This window comes from Epinephelus fuscoguttatus, linkage group LG24 (genome assembly GCF_011397635.1).
Source record: "Epinephelus fuscoguttatus linkage group LG24, E.fuscoguttatus.final_Chr_v1".
NCBI lineage: Eukaryota > Metazoa > Chordata > Actinopteri > Perciformes > Serranidae > Epinephelus > Epinephelus fuscoguttatus.
Genome location: NC_064775.1, coordinates 12048711 through 12070849, shown reverse-complemented (window position 1 = coordinate 12070849; position 22139 = coordinate 12048711). Strand labels below are relative to the sequence as shown.

The window sequence follows — 22139 nt, the reverse complement described above, 5'->3', positions numbered from 1 at the left end:
GAACGTCTGGATCTGTCTGGAGTTATCAGAGAAAAAAAAGATAAGCACAGATTAGCAAGTGCTAGGCTAGCGGCCTGTCTCTGATATGCTAAATAAAGTCAGATTTGTATCATCAAACTGCTTCATTCAGTGTTTTTACACAGTTTACACAACTGGGTCCACTTGTTTTGGAGAGAGGGAGACCTCTGCGGATAATTCTTACAACTGGACCTTTAAGTTTATTTGTGATTCTGTTTATATTTACTAATGATCAGCAAAAAGCAATTTTTCATATCAGTATGTTTAGGGGGGTGAGTTTGTGTGTGACCTAATATATATAATAATTACTGCCTGGGTCTAAACTAACCAGCACATTAGCAAACACAATCTGTGTAAATGTCCTCCTCCTTTGGATATATCTCCGTCCTTTGTCTAAGCATTAACATTTCACTTATAGCCAGAACCATTCATCTTCACCACGCGACTGATTTCAGCTGCCGACAGCATACAAATGTGCTCATCACACACACCTGCATGTGCAAACACACCCATGCTGGCACATCCTGTTGGCTCAGTGGGCCGCTGATGTATTCACAACCTTTTCTTACACGCCGTCGCCTCGCTCCTCTCCATCTGTCCCTCCTCGTTTCACCATTTAGTCCAGACAAACCAGATAACACCGGTGTGGATAGAGCAAGCCCGGGTTATGAATTATACAGGGATTCTTTTTATGTAATCTGTTCCCAGTATAATTATGTAAATCTCTCCATTGTTGAGCTGCACTGGGTTTCCTGGATTTCTCCATTTGGCTGTCACAGGGAAAGTTCTCCTTTTTTGGGGAGGGGGGGGGGGTCCAGCTCATTGCAGTTTGTTGCACAGGGTTAGTGAACTCACCACACCAATTACATCTGAACTTTCACGGTGTCGCAGATTTTATTATCAGGGTCCTATCATGGTCAGTGCAGCATGTGAAATTGCAGACAGACTACGAGATGGTGCCACCGATGCCATTTCTGTGGTTGGCCTCAATTTTGAAAATGTCCAGGGCCATTAAATCATACAGGTGCTTTCACACAAATCTCAATTATTAGCCCTATTTCTGGAGAGTTCTCACCTCCTGGGCACGTCCAGAGACAGTTCAAAATAAGACAGAGTGCCTCAAATAATCTGGAGACACACAAATCATCTGATGCCATGTGGTGCCACCTGAGAAATATGCCTCTCTCAGGCTGCTGGTATCTTTTGTCAGTTAATGGAGCTGAGAGATGAGGGCTGAAATTGAGACGCTGTCCCACAGGACAGCATAACCAATCATATGATATTTTGGACCTGCTGCAGACAATGAACCAGTTCGGCCATTAAGCCTGTGACTGAGACCACATCTATCAGTGCATCTCTTTCTCCCATAACGTTTTGTTTTCCTCATACTATGATTTATATCTCCCTAATGCCCTGCAACAATTCTCCGTCTTCATTACATTAGGAACAACATTTCTTGCCCAGATTGGCTTTTGCACAGAGAAATCAGAGTGTCGGAAAAATACTATTTTTTAAACGTGAAACTGCTTTATTCAGTGTTTTGCAAGCGTTTAAATCACCAAGAGATCTCTGTGGATAATTGTGCCCCCGGTAAAAACCTCCTGAACAATGAACACTGAAGGAATTTTAACCAGGAGAAGTTTCAGCAGGTTGGAATCTGCAATCCTCACTCCTAGATGCCACTAAATCCTCCTAAATCTTACACACAGCTCCTTGAAGCCTGTGTCTGAGACCAAACCTACCAGTGCATCGCTTCTCCAAAAACGTTTTCTTCGTGCTATGATTTCTAAATCCCAAACACCTTCCAACACTTCTCTTTCCTCACCACATTGGCAACAACATCTCAAGCACAGATTGACTCTTGCAGAGAGAGATCAGAGTCAGGTGTGTGTCGATTAAGAAACAGACTCAGTCACAGAGGCCCTTGTTTGCATCCATAGGAAATCATTGTTCCCACACCGACTGCTAACCTGCTGGAGACTGCACACAGCCGACTTCAGCCTCGACCGAGTGCAGAGCAACAGTCCTAAATTCAGGGGGGCCCACATGTGGCGCCCGTGTGCTGAGCACTGCGGCCTGCGGTGTCGAGGTTTAACAGGCAACCACGTTTCTCCTTCACACCCCGCTAACTGTGAGCTTTTTGAAATGGTCAGAGGAGAGGCTGATAATTGTACCGACACTTCCTGGATGGGCTTGTAAGTGAGGTCGTACACATGGGGCACTGTAATGTGAGAAAGGAGGAGGACGGAGCAGATGATGTGCAGTGCAGCAGGTCGGGAGCTTAAAGGATAATTTATTGCAACTTGGGTCTTGTTTCTGTGCGTGAATGTGAAAGCTGGGTCCTCTGCAAAAGTCATATAATCACAATTGGAGCAAAATCATGAACTGCACCCTGAAATGATCGCTCTCGCCCCCACAACAGATCTTATATGGCATCCTCTTGCTGTGGCAGGTATATATATGTGCTGTGGGGATAATAGGATAATGAGAGGCAGTTGTGGAGACAGGAATGAGGGGCAGGTGTGCAGGGGCAACTAGTGGAGAGATGGGGAATGACAGCGTCCACACACAACAGAGGAACAACAGGGAGGAAGTAAAAAGCTTAAGGAGCACCAAAATAAATGGGATCACTGGGGTGACACCAATGTGAGGACACGTAATTTACACATTAATCATTTGTCACACATGGGTCACGTTTGTAAAATCAGGGGGATTCGGTCTGTGTACATTGTGGGTCACATGTTTTGAGTCCAATTAAACACCATTCATCCCTTTTCCGAACACATAAACTGTTTCCTTGGTCGTTGCCCCCGATTTCTCCAACAAGGCTCCTCCATCACAACTCCTAACACCCATACAACATTTGGGTGGAGCAGCAGGGGGGGTACAGCTCATACCCCTCCCCACCTTCCTCCTCCCAGGCAGGGTGATGATCTGTAAACAGAATCATTAAGACGCAATTTGTGACTGCAACGTGCGCCCACACGTTGCCTGGAGAGGACGATCCATCACCAGCAGCCCCATTCTTCACGGTGGAAAAATATGACGCAGAGGCCTGCTGCTTGTCTGCATGACCTCCGACCTCCAAGTTGCTGTGGTTGTTCTGTGTCTCTTTGTATGCATTTTGTGGATCCTTGTGGTTGTCTTGCATTTTGTGTCTCTCTGATCATTTTGAGTGTCTTTGTGTGTGTTTTTTTCCATCTCTGTGGCTGTCTTGCATCTCTTTGTGGTTGTTTTGAGTCTCTTTGTGTTTGTCTTGCATCTTTGTGTTCCTTTTGTGCCTCTGTGATTGTTTTGAGTCTCTTTGTGGTCATTTTGCACCTCCTTCTAGTTGTGTTGCATCTCTTTTTGGTCATTTTATGTGTCTGTGGTTGTTTTGAGTCTCTTTCTGAACATTTTGCTTATTTTGTGGTCATTTTGCATCTGTGGTCGATTGTTTTGAATCACTTTGTGTGTCTTTCAGATTGTTTGCATCTCCGTAGGCTTTGTGTGTTGATTGGTTTGAGTCCCTTTGTGGTCATTTTGCCTCCCTTTATAATCATTGTGCATCTCTATGTAGTTGTCTTGCGACTCTTTTTGGTTGTTTGACTTTCCAATACGAAATGTCAACAGTCAAAGTCACTACCGGCTTGAGCCCGCCCGATAGGCCTGTTCATTAATCCATCCATGGTCCAATGACAGCTTTGATCCACAGCAGACCCCGTCCCCAGGAAACATCCTTGAGAAAGGCTTCCTTTCCTGGCCTGCTGCTGATTTTGACCTCCACCATGAAAGTCATACATGTTTAATTTATTCAGAAATGTGACTACCTAATTATACTTTATGCATAATGAGGAGAAAGGATGAAAAGAGATGTAATTGAGGACCAGTGTCAGGACCATCTCAGGAAAACAAATCCATGCTCTTTGCTTGTTGACCCTCCTTACCATTTTACCACAATAACTCCAGCCCCCCCAGATAATGGGTAATTGTTCAAGACGTGTTATCAAAGGGGCAGCAGAGAGGTCTGGGTGTTAAGAGGCAGTGCTCCTTCCTCTGCTCGTCTTTGATGAAGTGCTCCTCTCCTGTAATGTAATTCCTCCATCCTCCTGGATGTTTTCATTGTATTCGAGAGCTTCCCCTAACGACGCCCAGTGCTGCAGCTCGGCAACCTCTCCCACTATGTTCCTATGGTAACAACCCAGAGAGTGTGTGTCTGGGAGATGAGTGATTGTCTATGTTTGTGTGTGTTCATTATGGTGGTGTGGCTCATTTTTACATAATGAATCAATTATCGAGGCTGCGGAGCGAGCTCATTTGAATAATCGCAGACAGAAAAAACACTCCACACACAAAATGATTTTACTGAGCATCTTCACACATCACATGTACAGATCAGTATTTCCCTCAGAGAAGGTGTAACACTGTGTGCGTGTGTGTCGGGAGGGGAAGGGGGTATAATGGGACGTCCAACTGACATCATTTGCCTGCCAATCTGCACCCTGCTCGCCAAACCCAGCCTCCATAATAGCTTCACTGAGCAGGACTATGGCAGCTTCAGTGTCTCTATTTTTAAACAGTTCTTCACATGAGAGAAAGTGTCATACCGCCCCCTACTGTCCAATGTTAGTCCATGACTGATCAAAACTACAGCAGGATTTATAAGGCTTCAAAGGCAGAAATGTTCTCTGTCTGCCATCAAACACACAAGACTTCAGTTTACCAGGTTTAAAACAAAACAAAACAAAACAAAACACAACACTCAAAACGCCTCACAGAAAATGTTTCCAATAATTAATTAATAATAAGATGATTGGGGACAAAAAGAGAATAGGAAGATATGAATTTGTGAGACAGGTTGTCATCTGTCATTTTTGTTTTTAATCAGAAGCCTGTCTTTTATTATTAAGACTTGTGGAGGTTAATGAAGACTTATCCCTACTGCTGTGAGAACATCGTTTCAATTAAAACCTGTTGTTGCTGTTTGTTTATTAATCCACACATAAACAGAAGGGAAGCTTCACCACAGAAACAAGGAGGAGCAGTAGCACTGTATTCATGGAGTCATGGAGGCAAATATGTAACAGATGCAGTTTTATTGCTCTCTGTAGTTCTAATAATTAACCTGGAAAATGAAAAATAACTATTTGAGAGTAACACAGAAATCAAAACCTTCATTAAAATGGACCTAAACTTCAGGTAGACGTTGAAGGCAACATGCAGCACAGCTGCGCCACCCTGTGGTCACTGACAAAACTACATTCATTTATGTCTTACCTTCATGTGTTGGTTCATCTGTTACATTCTTTTAGTGTCTTTGAGTTTAGCAAATTTATGCTCCACGCTCTTACAGAACAGGTAACTATACATTGAGGGGCCAATGAATTTTATGCATGAATCCTCCAACAAGTATAAAATGTCACTGTACAGGAAACTTAAATCATCGCAGATCTGAATCAGTTTCTTTTTCATCTCTTCCTCATCACAGTCAATCTGATGAACTCTTAACATCAATTGCCAAGACCTCACCAGAGCTTTTAGGTCTTGCAATGCCTGCTGGATCTGTGAGGCTGTCATGGAGGTATGCCTCTCACTCAACACAATCCGTGTAAGGTCAGTACCTTCACACTTAACAGATGCATCGAGACCTCTCAAGCATCTGTCAAACTCCTTCTTGTCATATTTTTTAATGTATCTGAATATGTACGAGTCGACCCAGACGCACGTCTCCTCCTGATCCTCCGGACAGATTGCAGACAGCTCCTCTGTGTCCTCAGTATTGTTCTTGGAGGACGTTGAGACATCTTTATGTCTGGTCTGGTGGATTTTAGCAGTGACGGCTGAGCTGCTCTGATCTAATTCCTTCAGATAGTCAGTACTGTTGTAGCTGGAGCCCATATGATTCTCTTGTCTGATTTTGGTTGCTGAAATCCTGTCTGGTCTGCTGTGTTTTTCTGAAATGTCGTCCAGTCCTAGCTGTTTTGCTGATATTTCCTGTGGTAGGAGCAGGTCCCGGCCTGATAAGGAAGATCTAACCCCTGCATTGAGCACTTGTCTGGAGCTGGCCTTTGCTTGCTCTGTCCTATATTCTGTGGATATGTCAAGCCTGGGCATATCTCTTGGCTCCTCCTCCTCATCACTGTTTGTGTCACAGAGGTTCCCTGCAGCCACACTCTCATTGGAAACTTTTTGCCTTGAGGAGGCATTTTCAGTTTTTGCATTTGAGAACCGGCTTTGGACTTCAGTTGCCTCACCTGTGGTCTGCAGCGCCGTTGATAAGCAGTCTGAGCTCGCTGGTCCCAGCTTAGCTTTAGAACCGCTGCGGCTTACAGAGCCGACAGACCCGTGATGAGATATTACCCTCGGATTAAGAGGAGTTTCTCTTAGTTTGACGGCAGCTGTTTGGGCTGAGACTTCGGATTTAAGTCGACTGGCCCTGCGGATGAGGTCCTCTCTCAGGGCCTGAACGGCAGTAAAAGGCCCTTCAATGGTGGCTTTCATCTGCTGAGGGAAAGGCTGGAAACGTAGTGACCTGTGAGCTGACTGCAGACTCTGAATCAGCGTTGCTTGATCTCTGCCAAATACAGACAGATTGACGGAAGCACTGGGGACGTATAAAAACACCTGCAGCACAAGAGCACATTCGAATCACCATCTTATATTCTACAAGGAAAAAGTTATTGTTACTCACGCAAGTTACAGATGAGCCAAACTATAAACCAAAGTGACACTTACATCTCTCGTGAAGGGGAACACAGTGAGAAGGTAGTCGTCCGGAAACTCGTTGTCCTTCATGATGTGTTGCTCCTTTTGCACCACCCTCGCTGCATCTGCCAAAAGGACTGCACTGTTCTGCTGTGGTCTCCACCCATATTAACATTACAATGATGCTTCATAAAGCCACGCATTCATTTCGTGTCATTGAAGATGTACACAGCCTAACTTTTATCTACCAGTCTGATGCTACTGTAGCTTGATGGTGACAGTGTTTGACTATAATGTGTAGAAATAAAACATTCATCAGCTAGGCATACATCCAAGCAGCACATCATGTAAATAAATGTTTAAATAAATTAGTAAATACTGTTTTTGTACTGTATAATTGGTTCCCATGGGATTGAATCGTGGGTCCTATGGGAGCCAATTAGAGCATAAAACAGGAGATACATTGAACAATCACTGAAGTTGGTTTAAGGCATTTATGTATTTAAATTTCCATTTAGGTTGTGCCTCTCATGTACTGCCATTATATTAGAGTCACAGCTAATGAGCATAATGGAAAAAAAAGAAAAAGAAATAAGCAGCTATCTATCTATCTTATCAGAGGATGAAGTAAACTCTTTTACAGTTTCCTTGTGCATATCCAAAAAACTCCTCTGATCACATGGATGGAAAAATATTCAGACTGTTGTGCGAGATAAAACTATTTGCTTCCATACTTCCCAACCCAGTTAGCACGAAAAGACTGTCCCTACACTCTTATTATTTTGGAACACGAGCAAAAATAGTCAGCACTACTTAAGCGTAACAAACATCTATATACACCAAAACATTAAAACCACTGACAGGTGAGGTGAACAACACTGATCATCTTGTTATAGTGCAATGTTCTGTTGGGAAATCTTGGGTTCTGAGATTCACATGGATGCCACCTGACACGCTCCACCCACCTTAACACCAGTGCAGCCCAGGTACCCCCCATTATGGCAGCAGCACTCCCCGGTAGGACAATGATACCACAAAAACTGCCCAGGAATGTGACAAAGAGTTCAAGGTGTCGACCTGGCCTCCAAATTGCCCAAATCCCAATCTGATCAAACATCTATGGGACGCGATGGTACCCCACCTCATAACCTACAGGACTCCCAACGCCCTGGTGCCAAACACCATAGGACACGCCCAAGAGGTCCTGTGTCCATGCCTCGACAGATCAGAGCCAAGTCCGGTCCAAGGAGGCCCCACTATGGATCTGGGGGGAACCTCTGGGGCACCTGCACGTCCCTCAAATGTTGGATCAGATTGGGATCTGGGGTATTTGAAGGTCAGGTCAACACCTTGAGCTCTTTGTCCTGTTCCTCGGGTCATTCCTGAGCAGTTTTTGCGGTGTGGCATGGTGCATTGTCCTGCCATCGATAATTGCCGTTGCCATGAGGGGGTTTACTTGGTCTGCAACTGTGTTTGGGTGGGTGGAGCATGTCTAGTAGCATCCACATGAATGCCAGGATCAAAGGTTTCCCAACAGAACATTGCATTGTAACAATACCATCAATGTTACTCACTTCACCTGTCTGTGGTTTTAATGTCTTGGCTGATGGGCGTATACCAATATAACTCTGAGGTATGACTTTTTGTTTTAGTTCACATTGTACAAATTGAGCAATAATTATGTAATCATGTATAAAATGTAATGATGCAGATGGTTAGAAGAGTCTGTACAGTTTCAGGTGTAACCCTTCAGATTCTGTAACCTAGTACCAGACTCCCTTAAGAAATCGTCGATTTTTGTGACTTGTTAGTGTTTCGGTTTTCGGGTTAAAGGGGGCAGCAAGTGTTGTAAATTTACCTTCTTTGGGTTTCACAGATGTACTGGTATTAATTTATGCCTAGCTCTGTGACTTAAATGCAATGATTAAGTGAAAACATAAGAAGCACAAAGCAGGGCTCCTGAATGAGTGAGTCAATTTACAAACTGTCATTTTTAAAATGGAGTTTGGCGTGTTGACAAGTAATAGCTGTTTACTTGTTCACTATTATCTTATTTACTTTAGCTTGTGCTCCTCTAAGTGGACACACACTTACACACTCCACTATGATTAGCTTGTAGCCTGTGTTTAGCTACAACCTGTTTACTTACCTTTAGCTTGGTCAAAAGTGACAAAGGCGACACCGGCCATGTTGGTGGGATACTTCACCACCTCGACGTCTCCTCCATGACTCCTCCTGTAACTCTGGAAGTGAATTGTTAGCTTGTCAATCATCCTGCTGACGGGTAACACACCGGGGACACCGGACACAACCACAGTCCTGCTCATGTCCAGGGAGTCGGTCTCCATCTCGGCTGCAGACATGTAGCTTAGCAAACATCACAGCTAACTGCTAACGCGCCTTTTTCAACCACACCGAACATGAGACGCTTCATCTCTGGCTACAGCTCGTTGCTATAAACACAGTTTTCAGAGAAGAGGTATGTTTAGTTTCACTTTCACTCTGCTTGGGGCTGTGTTGCATGCTGTAGTAGCAGCATCTGTCCACTAGGTGTCTCTGTTTCTCTACATTCCACTTCCTGTGAAGAAGACTTATTCAAAATGGCTAATTTATGCAGCTGGAAATTAGGCTGCTAAGCAGAGCAAATATCTCTGCAATGCCCCAGAGGCAGAGATTCAAACCTAAGGCAACATTTTCCACAGAGTTGCCTCATCATGTTGCTCCCCCCCGCATGCATACACACACACACATCTTGCTCCAAGGAAACATTTTAATACATCCTCACTTCTAGATTATTGCTCGCCTTTTGGCATTGGGGGAAAAAGTTATGTCAACACGTGTGGTGCAAACATTTATTAGAGTCAAACCAAAAGAAAAAAAAAAATAAGAAAGAAAAAGCCACACCAGACACATAACACCTCTCATGATTCACACAAACAAAATCCCCCCCAAAAAGAAGCAAAGTAGAGTGACAAACTCGATTGCATTTTTTGTGTGCATATAAACATTTTAATTAAATATAAAAGAAAGTGGCCTGGCCGAGTGCAACAAACAGGTACGAGGGGGGTCAATAAAAGAAAATCCAGGCCCTGTCTGACTCCAATCAAATCTCCATCTCGTTTATCACTTCAGTGCAAATCCAACATTCACTGTGTATAAAAGTGACTTTAAATAATTCAGGTAGTATATCTATTATTCAGTGTTTATTATTGTATGGGCTCACATGGTACAAGTGTTGCTGCGTGTTATTGTTGGGAGCATGTTAAAGAGAGAAGAAACACAGTCCTGTGTACCTAACGGGAGATAAATTCAGCTCTGCTCCATGAGTCAGTGGCGTGGACACGTGATGGAATTATTGATGGATGTTAAATAAAACAGCTTTGATATGAATGCTCAGTTTATATGCAATAACATGGTACAGAGCCCCGATTTAACGTCTAATCTTTAAAGTGGGCACAAAAACATTCTTGAACCAGGAACAAGTTGATAATGTGTACGTTTAGTTCAATATGGTGGCGTCACACTCATACACCTGCTATTATAGGAGCCACAGTGGAGTCATTAACAGCTGGCAAATGAATCCCAAAACTCTCCAAACACTTACACTTTTAAACAGCAAACTAGATCTTTAGAATAGAGAAGGGCCAGCTCAGCGGCCACGGACGCATTTCACAAACAAAACCAAACTCAGACCTGTCGGCCAGAAAAAAAAAAAAAAAAAAAAAAAAGATAAAGATAAAATGAACTAAAACAAAATAAAAGTGAACATTCATTCTTCAAACATTTGATACGGTTTTTGATTTGGACAGAGTCTAGGACTTGAACTGAAACAGTCCAGACTGAGGCAGCAGAGGCAGGTGGTTGGATGTGCGTTCGTGTGGCGCTCCTTAGATGCGCCGAGATCTTAGCAGCTATGAGCCGGCCTTGTCCGAGTCACACGGCTCCCCTTTGTGTCTGGTACTAGTTCTGAGTTTAAAGGTGGCCTGGGGGCCGCTGTGGTGGAGCGCGGCGCTCGGGGCAGCGTATCTGGAGGGTAGCATGGCAAAGATGGAGTATGATGAGGCCAGGTGTCCGCTGGGAGCGTCTCTGATCGTGTTGCACAGCCGGGGCTGATGGTCCGACAGCCGCTGGATCAATTCGCCCCCTCTGCAGAGCTCTGCCAGGAGGTGGTGGGAGTCTGTACAGCTGATCCCCTCTGGAGGATCTGTCACTTCCAGTATCTGACTGCTCACTGCAGACAGAGACAGACAGCACTATGAGCAGCAGAGCCAGTAAATAAAACAACTGTCATGGGTGAAGAGAAAATTCAGACCTGCACCATCGGGAGGCTTCAATAAAGTGCTGCTGTCAGCTTTAAAGCTTTAGGAGGAAGGTCGGTCAAACCTGTCGCAGAGTGCTAATGCAATCTTATCAAAAATATCACCCAAAAAAAAGGGTCTAAAAAGCGTGACATTTTAGAGGCAGTGATGTAATGTTGAACTTTCCACCAGCACTTACTGCACAACACAGTGGGCTGCGTACGAGCCCCCTCCTTGTTGATTGTACCAGTGCGATTGTTGACAATAGCACCTGAATAATGCAAAAAAAATACCCAGGCGAGTGCAAAAATCTGATGCTATATTTGAAATAATCAGCACATTTCTCTCGGCACAATACCGCCAGGGCTGCAGGTTCCACAGCCAGGTGTGAATTCTGCCCTGTCTGTAATTTATTCTGCTTACATTCACAAACAGACGCTTTTCTCAACAGCTGCGGAGCGCAGCAAGCATATTTTGACACAACAAAAACCTGATGTTATTTCAGTTAATCTGCTAAATAGGCTACACAGCAGCTGAGTTGATCACACGTGATGAATCTGAACACGACTCTCCTTTTCTGATTGACATCTAAAACCTGATGTTCCACTCTGGACTGCACGCTCTGATAAACTGCTTGTCTGAATTATACACCAGATTTATATTTGGCGCTTCTCTCTGTAGAGGGAAGGTCAAATTTCGGTCAGAATCGCTGATAAACTAAAAATGAGCGCTGTTAACTTGGGGTTCACTAAACTCAAGCCTCCCTCTGGACTTCCTATTACCTGCTTCACCTACACTGAGATCTGAAGACAGAGATTTTCTGCTGGCCTTCCTCCCATGACCGCTACGCCAAACCCCCAGTGGACCCTGAGGAGACAAAGGACAATAGTTAGGTTATTGGGAGGGGTGGTGGGGTGGTGGTGGCGGTTTGCTGACCCAATATAATATCTTTCTTTTGCTAAAGATGAACAACTTCACAGCAAGGAATAACTTTTATTACAGACAGAAGACCTAAAAAACATTATTTCATGTCAAGTGTAACAAGGTGTGTGTGTTTGTGTCCCACCTGGTGTTTGGCCACCATGTGGGCAGTGTGGATCAGCGGAGGTCTGATGGAGGGTTTGTACTGCAGAGGTTGGCCCAGTAGAGAATAGTGTGCTTCACCTACACGTTACAGGAAATACACAGACAGTTACCAAAGACTGTGGCTTTAGCACAAACTAAAAACTGTGTGAGTTTATCTGCGGTTATATTTGTGCTTCAATCCTGAGCAAACAATGGACCTTTAGAGAATTAGATTTTGTATAGCAATTATGAAACACACACACACACACAAAAAAAAGAGAGCAAATAAAAATCTATTCTGTTCTTCAGTGTAGGTCATTTCTGAACCTTTATTATTATTATTATTATTATTATTATTATTTTAATTAGCCTGTATCAGCCCACAACCTAGCCCTCTTTTTTTGGTAGCTTGCTGACTTCTACCAGCTTTGCTGTAGCTAACTAAGCTAGCTGGCTAATTTAGTGATTCCAGCTACACAGCCAAGGCATTAAAAAACATTTATTTAATTTAACAAAAATCATTTCAGTGCTAAATAGTTGACAATTTCTGAACCTTTAAGTTTAATTTGTGTAATAACCTTTAGTTTATTAGCTTGCAACCTCCAAGCTATCCCTCTTTTTAGGTAGCTTGCTAACTTCTGCCAGCGCTGCAGTAGCTAACTAAGCTAGGTGGCTAATTTAGTAATTGCAGCTATACAGTCAAGGCATTAAAAAAAACATTTATTGAAGTAAACAAAAATAGTTTTGGTGCTAAATAGTTGACAATTTCTGAACCTTCATGAAGTTTAATTTGTAAAATAACCTTTAGTTTATTAGCTTGTAACCTAGCTGCCAGATAGCAATAGCTACCTAAGCTAGCTGGTTAATTTAATGATTGCAGCTACACAGCCAAGGCATTGCAAACATTAATGTAGTTCCTTTAAAGAAACATTACTGTTGACTGTGTCTTTAAATACAAGGTGTGACATTTGTTAGCCAAAGTGAGCTAAATGTCAGTTTCAAAGCATGCTACAAGGTGGTTATTAGGAATTAGTGAGTCAGCCAGTGATATAACTACATTAAACTTTCACTTACATTTTTTCATGGTCACTGTAGTACTTAATAATAAATATAGGGACACAGTTTAAGTTCATTTTCTTTAAAGGAACTAACATCACAATTATCAAGTTAGCCAGGTAAGTTAGCCAAGCTGAGCTAGCTGCTGCTTGTCTGGCATAAGTTAGCTGGCTAATACAAATACAGACCATCTTATAAATCTGATTTTATGAAGGTTCACGTAACCAAAACTACTAATTAGTAAGAAAAGTAAGAAAAATGAAATATCTCTAGATTTTTGGTTGCTCAAATAAAATCATTCTTTGCATGATGCCTATTCTACAAAATACAATTTGCATGTTTGTAAAAAATCTTTGCACACTCAGGACTGAAGCAGAAATACAACTCCTTAAGTGTTGATTAGCGTGCTATGTTGGTGAGGACGTCTTTTAATACTGGCCTGTGAGTGAGTAAACACCCCGGTTGTGGATGTGTCTCTGACCTTGTCCACTGTGGCAGAACGCTGTAGGGAGCGGCGGGTGGTGGGCCATGACAGGGATGGACGAGATGCCTGATGGGAGGCCCTTGACGCTGGGCGGCTGGCCTGGCGAGGGAGTGAGTGCTGGAGACAAGGGCAGGCTGCTCTACACACAACACACCGGCAATGCGGCGAGAGGATAGATGGGGAAGAACACAAAACACTTTCATTCAAAAAAAGGCAACCATTGCTATTTCTCTCTTTCGCAAAGTCATTCTGTTGTTCAAGTTGTTGCTTTAATGTACCGTTCCATCCACATTAGTCCCCCTAATGTACCATTACCCCCTAATGCTAAGGACTATTTTCTCCTCATTTTCAGGTTACGCCAGCGCTGACTTCATTTGCAGAGCCTATTTACTTCGACATTTAACCTGCCTGGAGCGCCGGGGAGGCCCAATTCTCACGTCACTGCAAACTCAGACGACCAAACTAAATTGCCTTTCAAATTGCTTTCTTGTGACTGCCTTAACTTTCTGACACATACTGTATTGTCCTATGTGGCAAACATTACCTGAGCAAATTTATAATTTAACACTATTTGGAAATTGTTGTTGTCAAGTCAGAAGTCCTGCGGGCCTCTGAACTAATTAAATCTTCTCAAAACCATAAGACAACCTCAATAAGGTTATTAAAAGGTTATACATAATATGGTATAAAACTCTTTATTTTAACCATTGTCTGAAAAGTGGTGTTGTTTTGAACGACTGTGCTGAATCGATGCACATGGGCAGCGTTTGTACCTGGGTGTTGTCTGGAGGTGGGGGGAGCTCAGCAGGCCTGCGGCTGCGCTGGTGCTCAGAGCCCGGGTGTTTGTGGCTGGGCTGTTTCCGCTGGCAGGGGGAGGGGGCCCGGGGCTGCTGGCAGGAGGGCGCTGTCATTTGCAGCATCACCATGCCGCTGCCGGGGGCCGGGGGTAACAACCCTGCACAAACACACACACACACACACACACACACACACACACACAAAAAAAAAAAGAAAAACACAAGCTATAATTGGAATACAGTGTTGATAAGAGGCACATCAGGCCAGGCAAGACACTTAATACTGCTTATTTATTATTTAATTCATCACATAAACTCATCATTTATGCACCAAACTCTAAATGTCTTTTTGCTCAAAAGCTCTTTTTCAGCACTTTTGTTCGTCTACACACCTCATCAGTGGAATTGTCGCTTTCACACCGTTAGCCGCTGAACAATTACAATCTAAGTGCCTCGATTATAAGGGCACATCCATAGTGGCAATAACAGTCCGTTCCCTTTTCCTGCTAAATCCTCTGCAATGATCCGGGAGATCCAATTATCTTATTAGTTTGTGACGCATGAACGTGACTTTAAAAAAAAAAAAAACACCAAACAATCAGAGGTTGAGGTGCAACCTTCTGCTCCATGAACTCATTAAAAAAAAAAAAAAAAAGAAGTTTCCATCTAATTAATTTCTGTTTACATAAAGCTCACATTAGGTGAAAATCATAATATAAGCTTTGCACAGCCGACGCCACTGTTGATTTATGAATTATTACCTCACAACAGTAGCAAGGACAATGGATATTTGGACTTAATCTGCAGATTATTTCTGGCCCCAGCCTAGCCAATTAAAAATGTTTACTGGTGACGCTGTAGGTGAGGCCGTCGCGAGACCTTCATCTGACCTCATTACTGACGGGCTGGAAATGATGGCTCCCTCCATTGCTCGCCCATAATAATCAGGCATGAATAATAAAGGTCATTAGTAAGGAGACTGCCCCACCTGGGCCTCTGGACGGTGATTCTGTGAGTCCTCGAAAGGCCAATACATGAAAAGATGGGTTATTATGGTCGGGTTTCATTCTTTTGAACGGTTTCGTAATTTTTTATTCCATTTCTATATCATTTCATCTCCCAATTTACCAATGAATCTTAGAAATAGACCAATATATCACCAATGCCGATACGTCTGTTGATATAACATCATTCATATATCAACATTTTCTGCCTTCACCTCAATCAAAGCATGAGTCTGTTCCAGAAAACATGACTTCTAGCATAACTCACACTGGAGCTGCCAACAGCTTCATCCGAGGAGTCACGATGACATCAGTGATTTCTCATTTCAATAGTTTCTCACTGTACTAAACAACATTTTGACTAAGCTGTTGTCAGCATAACATTTGCAGCGGTCGACCTACTGGCTGTTTAATCTCCGTGCGGCTCCGGAGGAAGAGGAGGATGTGCAAATCACTTTCACTTATCCACACCCCAGGGAGCCGTCATCACCACGCCTCACTCTTTCTCATTTTGAAAATCCGGAGTGTAAATCTAATCACGCTTCTGACACGCACACAGTGGCAAAGTAAACCCGGGGAAGATTATTTCATTATGAAGGCTGGGTCGTAGCTATGGAGGGATGCATTCTGCGATTATTGACACTGAGAGATGGGGAAAAATAAAGACTGTCGGAGCACTGGCAGTGATGGGGAATCTCCTGGGCGGCTAATGTCAGTGACTGAATATTCTCACTGAGCTGTGTGATCCTGCTGCACATCACTATGTGTTTGGAGCTAGGCTCGGCTGTGGCCGGGCTTCAGAGGGGAGTGTACCTGCATACTGCTGGCCTGGGTGCTGCTGGGAGACGCAGGGGGATGAGGTCTGAGGAAACTGGAGCTGCTCCATCATCTGGGCGGGCAGGAAACTCACTGTGGAACTGTGAATGAACACAGAGGAAATCAAGTGTTTTAAAACAGCGCTTCTGCAGGGTTCAAGTGAAATTAAGTCTTTGATAGCACATAAAATACAATTTAATACTTGTTTCCTGGTCATAGCAGCAGCAAGTATCAAAGATGATCAAGTCTGGATGAGGAGGCTTTGAATGAATTTATTGACTTTAATATCACATTTTTGTCTCAGTAGTTTCCTGCAGTAGAGGAGAATGGATGATGTGTCCATCAACAGAAAATTAGTCAGCAACTATTTTGACAACAGATTCATCTTTTTAAAGTCAGCTTCAAGCAAAGTTGCTAAACACTTGATGGTTCCAGCTTCTGAAATGTGAGAATTTGTTGCTTGTTGTTGTCTCACAGTGTATTAAATCAAATATATTTGAGTATTGCACTGTTGCTCGAACAAAACAAGACATTTAATGACATCTGCCTCTGCTCTAGAAAACTGCAATGGGCAGTTTTTACGTTTTACGGATGTTGTTTAGACAAAAACGATTAAATTAAAAACTTTTCAGGATCCGCAGATTCCCTGTTTGAGGTTTAAATGTTGCCAAATTTGTCAGCAGAAGTGTTTCTGGCACCGCGGAGCCCGAGCACCTGAAGAAAAAGATATGATGCTCACACCTTAGTTGGCCTTAAAAGTGTTTAGAAAATCACTTCTAAACCTGCACCGACGTAAATCTCCAGGAGCTCGGAGATCTTAACGCTTCAGCTGGGGTGTTAAATTTGAAATTTAACTCTAAGTCCATCTGCAAAGCAGGCGCTCTGCTCTGTAAGCAACCTGCCTGCAGGGACTCGTGTACAGCTGGTGAAAAAGCAGGCTGCAGGTGGACAGTCAGGCCTCGTGGGAGAACACTGAGCCTCTCCAATGCTGCCGCATAAATCATTTCCACACTGACTGCCCTACTAAAGCAGCCTCATTTTACAGCTGGGACAATGAGAGAGTGACCTCTTCTCTTGTGTGTGTGTGTGTGTGTGTGTGTGTGTGTGTGCATTGTTCTTCTGCAGGTGATGACTGCGAACATGGCTGTTTCATGTCTGCTGTTTGTTATGTATACGAGCGTGCACAACGGTCCCAGTAGTGCTCCACTCACCAGGATCCAGATTGATTGGGTCCATGGAGGTAGAAACTAATTACATGTTTTGCTTTCTGTGAACTAGTTCTATCAATCAGCTTATAATGAGAGAGAGCACGCCGCTCACACTACTCCACACCAGCAGAGTAATGGAGGAAAACGAGTGAAGCTGTTTGAGAGGGCATAGAGTTGACATTTATCAGCTGCAACCCGTACACGGTGGTTCACCAAAAGGATCGCGGTAATAACGTCATTTTTCCCCCCACAGTGAACAAAGATAACCTTGGCTCCGAGGTGCTTTGTGGATTCACTCATCAGGCCTGTTCGGTCTATAAATAAGAGGCACCTTCAGGAGTGAAAAACAGCATCGAGCACCTGAAAATCGGTTTCTGGGACAAAGAACATCTACAGCCGAGCCAATAATATCATCGAAACCTGATTCAAGCAACTTCAGCTGGTAGAAAGTGTCATTGTGAAAAGTATTTTATCTTTAGTGAGTCACGTGTTCTTGTTCTCTTTTTCTGTTGCATTTGATGCTGGTACAGTATATATTTTTCTGTTCACACTTGAGAACAACAACCTAATATATCCAATTGCCATGCTTCATCATAACGTGTGTCGTGTCCGTGTGGATGGTACCTCATGGTGGTGTGCTGGTTGGGAGGGAGCAGGCTGTAACAGGGCTGCATGCCAGCGACAGCCACTGCCCCCTGTCCTGGCTGACAGGACACAAACACTGGCTGCTGGTACGTCTGCTGTGGCACAGAAACCTGCTGCAGGGGAAAGATTGGAAGAACAGCAGGTAAACATGCAAATCAAGCGACAAAATACAGAAAACCGGCTTTACTGGCTAATTCCAGCACATGACTGCTCCATCACTGTCAAAGGTCTGTCAGTTAAATGTACAATAGACATTAATTCTCTTAGCTGGAGATTTTTACTTGCAATAAATAGCAGTATAAAAGCATCATGGAGAGTCCTTTATCTTTGACACTTCAGTTTTACATTCCTCTATTAGACACTTTAAAATCCACTGTCACAGTTTGTTTTCTCCCTCATCTTAAGGACAAATATCTCAAAACATCAACACAGGTATTCTCCATTAATAAAGTGCAGACTCTCTTCTCTTCCTGTGCCTCGACAAGAATAAAGAGCAACCAGCAGCCTCGGTTGAGAACAGCAAATTCCATTCATAACAAAATGAACTGAACGCTCTTTTTCATCTTTACGCTGGTCGTATTAATCTGACACTCATCACAATACCTGATAAGACTGCATTGGAGGGTACTGGACCATCATGCCTTGCATCTGGTTGCCCATATTGCTTTGCTGGTTGCCAGTGAGAGCGAGGTTGGATGTTGGCTGCACGCCCACTATGGTCTGGTAGCTGGACGCTGGGTTTGGCATCATGGCTTGGTGCACTGAGGCGAAATGAGAAAGAGGCACAATGCTGTGACCGAATGAAAGAAGGCTCCTGATAGGAAACACTGTGAGAATAATAAAACAATTAATATTCATGATTCCTCGGCAGCACAGGCAAAGACGGCGCTAATGAAAGCTTGCTTATCAAGATTTTACGAGGAAATAGTTGGAGATTTGATTGATTTTATAGGGAAATGTGCTCATCACCAGGAGGAGAACAAAAGAAGAAGCAGCAGATTGAAAGATTGTGGGAGTCGGGGCTCGGCTCAGGGAGTTGAACTGTTGCAGCTAAGCAGGTTTGAGGCACTTGGAATAAATGAAAAGTCAATATATTTGATTTAGCCTTTGGTGGCTTGAACCTGCAACCTGAGTGGCCTGGTCACGAACAAAAAAATAAACGTCCACTTCAACGAGTGATTAAGTTCAGGGGTAAACAGAGAATGGGAACACATTTCTTTAGCACCACTTAAAAACCCATTTAGAGTGCCCCGAAGAAAATGACAAAGTCACACGGATCCGTCCATTTTCCGAACGGCCTAAAATGGCGGCGCTCGCTCCTAGCCGGAGGGGAAGGGAAGAATCAGACACTTAAATGTCAAGGTGACAAAAAGAGACATTTGAAAATACTGTCCCTCGTGACACACACACACGGTAATCCAAGGGACAAAGGAGAGGACGTCCTTTTGTGAAGGTGTCTTTACAGTCTGCCGCCCTGGGAGAAAAGTACAACTAGACAATGAGAGTGCTTGGTGAGGAACAGAGAGGGGGGAGGACTATTTTTATCCACCCTCGTCTCCCACCTTCACTTACAAACCAAGCATGAAATGACCGTAATATCAAACACACCCCATTTTATTCCAATCCAGCAGGCAGCAGATGAGGGACCATGGTCGTTGACCCTACAGTTTTCGGAGGATGACAGTTTAGGGATTAGAGCCGTCCAGTGACGAGACCGAGACCAATTATAGGGGAAGTTTTTGGCTTGCGTCCATTTCCTTTGCTGACTTAGTAGCCATGGCGAGGTTACTGTATGTCCTGCAGGTGAGGAGTGAGGGGCTGAAAAAGAGACCGGTTCACTGTGAGATTCATAGAGGCCTCTCAGACAGCGTCCCGGCCCCGTATCCCGCCTCTCAGGCTTGGCGTGCTTCCTCCTTGCTATTGAATCATACTTCTAAAAAAACTCTGAAAACCATTAAGATCAACAAGGACCCCGTCTTTAAAGTCCCAAACTAAAAAATTCAACAGACACTGACTGCCTCATTAGAGCCATAACAGACACTGCAGGGTTTATATCGAGTGAATTTTTTACATGTACTTTTTATAAGTGCAATTTTAAATTTGTTGTGGCATCTCAGGATTTTCTCATCATTTCTTATAGTCATCTCTTAAAATGCCCCTTTGATTGAAAGCACACTTTGCCATATTTTCTTTCTAGCAAAGATGTTTGGTTCACGCTATGATTAGGGCTGCAATTAATGATTTTAATTAATTGACTAATGTGCCGATTAATTTCCCGTTTAATCATTTTGCCCATAAATGTCAGAAAATATAATTTCCCAGAGCACAGGGTGGCATTTTCATCAGGGCTCCTACAGCTTAAGACCGCTAGAATTAAGAATTTTCGGGACATTTTTTGTTTCTCTGCTTTTAAAAAACAGATTCAATCCATAAATTGCTAAAAAATGTGAAGAGGAATTGCCTAAAAACCCTCCAGGGGCTTTAAAAAGTGGCATTCTGTTAGCTGCATATTAAACGAAATAATTACAGCTCTGTAGTTTACACTGTTTGTATGTATCTGTCAAATTTTTTTAGACATTATACAAAAATAGAAATCATAAAAAATCAAAAATAACAATTTTTAATACCACTGTAAAATAAATTTACTATCAATAAAAAAAAAAAAAAAAAGTTGGAGACACTTTTGCCCAAATCTGTAACATAAAAAATTACGATTTGGGTCCAAGAAAACAGTTAGATGATCACTTAAAAAAACAGACCTGGGAAATATCTGGCGTTTGATGACGACCTTGTGTTTCTCATTCTGCATGCGGGAAGCCTTCTGCATAAAATACACAGAGGACTGCCCACAGAAATGGCTGGGCCCCTAAAAAAGTCCAGTGAATAGGCCTCCTCCATATTGCCTTTACTTATATCAATGCATGAACCTGCTCTCTCTCTCTCTCTCTCTCTCTCTTTCCTAATTTAGATCAATAAATTTCTCAGGTCATGGGGCAAAAATAAAACTCCTGGCATTTTCAGGAGAGGGGATATGAGTGTAGTTGGATCCGCTATCCCGAGCTGTGTGATGTTATTATGAATAGATGTTATTAATTATTTTGAGAAAACATTTATAAAATCCTTCTTTCCATGTCGTGGCATTTGTAGGACTTTTGAAAGATTGATTTCAGACCTTTAAACACCAATTTAGGCCTTATCAATTAATGACTTTATTGCCTGTTAAGACTTTTTAAGGATCTACGGCTACCCTAATTCATATTCCTCAGAACCCAGCCCACAGACATTTAGTGCATTATCATATATGACAAAGAAAGGCAGCTAATCCGTACATTGGAGAAACTGAAATTAGAGAACGTTCGGTGTTTTTGCTTGAAATGATAAATCAACTAGACTAATCGATTAACAGACTTCTCATCCCAGCTCCATATACCATTTAAATCTTGTTAAGGTTTTCATCACTCCTTAAAAGAAAAGGTGCTTTTCTCTCATGTAACTTCCCTTAGAAGTGAGGTTTGTCACATTTTCTCTCCGGCAATGACTAATAAACTGTAGCGTCACAAACAGTAAAGAGGAAGGAAGACAAATCCTTCGATCCTTTCACATACAATACAAGCTGCTTTCCCAGAATGGCCATGACTGAAGCCGAAGCCCTGTGGTGGTGGTGACTGTCTGATGCAAGTGAGTGGAAACATGCACAGGTTCCTCTGTGGACCTCTGACTGTGCCATCAGAGAATTCCCACTGATTACCTATTTATTATGTGTGCACCCCGTGCTACATTATCTTCACCTTTAGCTGGTCTTATATATCTTTTTTTTTAATTAATGCAAAAACAGAAGGGAAACGAGCCACTGAAGTCATTTTTTTCCCTCTTTCCCTGAGAAATAATTGCTGTCCTTTGCCTTTGTAGGTCAGCTTCATTTGTCCGCTGTCTATTCCCCGGGTCCCCAGCAGGGAAGCTGCATTTGCAGCCTACAGATGACAGAATAGTGCCGCAGCCACTTACAGAGACCAGTGTGTACCAGTGTGTGTGTGTGTGTGTGTGTGCGACCGTACAAGTCACAA

General features: G+C 43.1%; 2 protein-coding genes across 14 annotated transcripts in view; both read right to left on the bottom strand.

Moving 5' to 3' along the window:
- Positions 1-4393: 4393 nt before the first annotated feature.
- On the bottom strand, positions 4394-9201 carry LOC125885165 (uncharacterized). Of its 2 annotated transcripts, none has more exons than XM_049570665.1 (3): positions 8852-9201; positions 6733-6859; positions 4394-6621 (listed from the first exon to the last, which is right to left on the bottom strand). In XM_049570665.1, the coding sequence occupies exons 2-3, from the start codon at positions 6790-6792 to the stop codon at positions 5296-5298; spliced, it is 1386 nt and encodes a 461-aa protein (XP_049426622.1). In that variant the 5' UTR covers positions 6793-6859; positions 8852-9201; the 3' UTR covers positions 4394-5295. The 2 variants fall into 2 exon arrangements, with proteins under 2 accessions (XP_049426622.1, XP_049426620.1); XM_049570663.1 differs by having other exon boundaries at positions 6733-6827.
- Positions 9202-9688: 487 nt separating this feature from the next.
- Positions 9689-22139, bottom strand: part of LOC125885125 (R3H domain-containing protein 1) — a 50830-nt gene continuing 38379 nt past the window's right edge. For 7 of the 12 annotated variants that reach the window (XM_049570587.1, XM_049570585.1, XM_049570594.1 and 4 more), the window contains 8 exons: positions 18679-18836; positions 18055-18188; positions 16220-16323; positions 14379-14560; positions 13561-13744; positions 12067-12164; positions 11783-11867; positions 9689-10933 (listed from right to left, as the gene is read on the bottom strand). In XM_049570587.1, the coding sequence (XP_049426544.1) occupies positions 10614-10933; positions 11783-11867; positions 12067-12164; positions 13561-13744; positions 14379-14560; positions 16220-16323; positions 18055-18188; positions 18679-18836 (1265 nt within the window). In that variant the 3' untranslated portion in view covers positions 9689-10613. Of the gene's footprint in view, positions 10934-11782; positions 11868-12066; positions 12165-13560; positions 13745-14378; positions 14561-16219; positions 16324-18054; positions 18189-18678; positions 18837-22139 lie in introns of those variants that run through there. The other 5 variants (XM_049570589.1, XM_049570588.1, XM_049570595.1 and 2 more) reach the window with 5 other exon arrangements.